General features: G+C 39.9%; 1 protein-coding gene across 1 annotated transcript; it reads right to left on the reverse strand.

Moving 5' to 3' along the window:
• Positions 1-507: 507 nt before the first annotated feature.
• LOC107195423 (keratin-associated protein 21-1-like) lies at positions 508-786 on the reverse strand. The gene has a single exon (XM_015586483.1). It carries the CDS (start codon positions 784-786, stop codon positions 508-510), a length of 279 nt encoding a protein of 92 aa, XP_015441969.1.
• Between the last annotated feature and the right edge of the window lie 648 nt (positions 787-1,434).

Below are 1,434 nucleotides of genomic sequence, written 5' to 3' on the forward strand. Positions count from 1 at the left end.
CATTTTGTTTTTCTTCTAAATATGGTATGATTCCCAAGCACCGTTCTAAAGTAGTGTAATTTATGGTTGTGTAGGTGAGTGAGAGCCTGAGCCGGTGAGACGTGAAAAATAGGTGAAAAAGACATGATTTTGGATGCTAGTATAAGAATAAATGCTTGTATTATATCAAACAAAAACACGAGGTAGCATATCGTTAGCCCAATTTTCCAAAGGACTCATAATGCTTCAAAATGAAGGAATTCACAAGCAAGTACACGCAGATTTCTTAGAAACAATAAACATTTTTATTGAGAATGGTAATGTGCCCAGCTCTAGGATGTCTGTATCATCAACGGTCATAACAGACAATCAGATATTAATATTTGAAAAATAGTCAGATGATACCACAGAGCCTTTTGGCACAAAGATGCCATTCTAAGAAATGGGTCGTTGGAGGTACAGATGCTTGAGTCGGTATTATCTTTAGAGGTGCCACTTCAGAAGCAGACGACACTTGGATGTGATGTTCTACCAGCAAGAAGAGTAACATCTTCTAGAGCACAATGGCCTGTAGCCCCAGTAGCCACAGCCGGAGCCATAGCCACAGCCGTATCCGGTTCCATATCCACAGCCATAGCCGGTTCCATATCCACAGCCATAGCCGGTTCCATATCCACAGCCATATCCAGTTCCATATCCACAGCCATATCTAGTGCCATAACCACAGCCATTATAGGGGCCAAATCCACAGCCATAGCCGTATCCACAGCCATAGCCACAGGATTTGCCGTAGTAGCTGCCACACATGGTGTCAAGAGAAGAGAACTCAGGTGGATTGCAAGAGGATGTTCTGAAGTGTCTGTGTCTTCTGCTTGCCTTGGACCTTTATATACTGTCAGTAATTGGCAGAACATACCATTCCTCCCCTGACTTAGCCAACAAATATTTAAACGACTACATATTATGTGCCAGTCACTGTTGACAATCAATAATGCTTTGCTTAAAATGAGCTCATTATATGGGCACTCTGCTTTTATTTAAAGAGCATCATTTGAATTCACTCTGCCAAAGAATTTTCTCAATAGACTCATGTGGCCCCAAGTAAAACTAACACCAATTTTAGAACCACTTGTTTTTAAATAAATACCTTATATAACAATGTTTTGGAACATTGTAGGAAAATGCTGCCTTTTCTCTCTACTCATTTCTATAATGTCTTCCTCCGTCCTTAGGAAAAAAATAATTCCCATGTCCTCTTTTGAATCATTGCAACTTTTTTCAGACTCTCCCACCCGTCCTGCACTTGCATACTTCCAACTCCACTAAAATGCCAAGAAACAGATCAACATCTAATAATTCACATCCAACAACATCCCTTGAGACTCTGACTACTTATAAGTGTAGAGACAGTATTGTATATGTAAATGCTTCATCTTATATTTCTTCCTTCCATAT

This window comes from Pteropus alecto, unplaced genomic scaffold, assembly GCF_000325575.1.
Source record: "Pteropus alecto unplaced genomic scaffold, ASM32557v1 scaffold81, whole genome shotgun sequence".
Classification (NCBI taxonomy): Eukaryota; Metazoa; Chordata; class Mammalia; order Chiroptera; family Pteropodidae; genus Pteropus; species Pteropus alecto.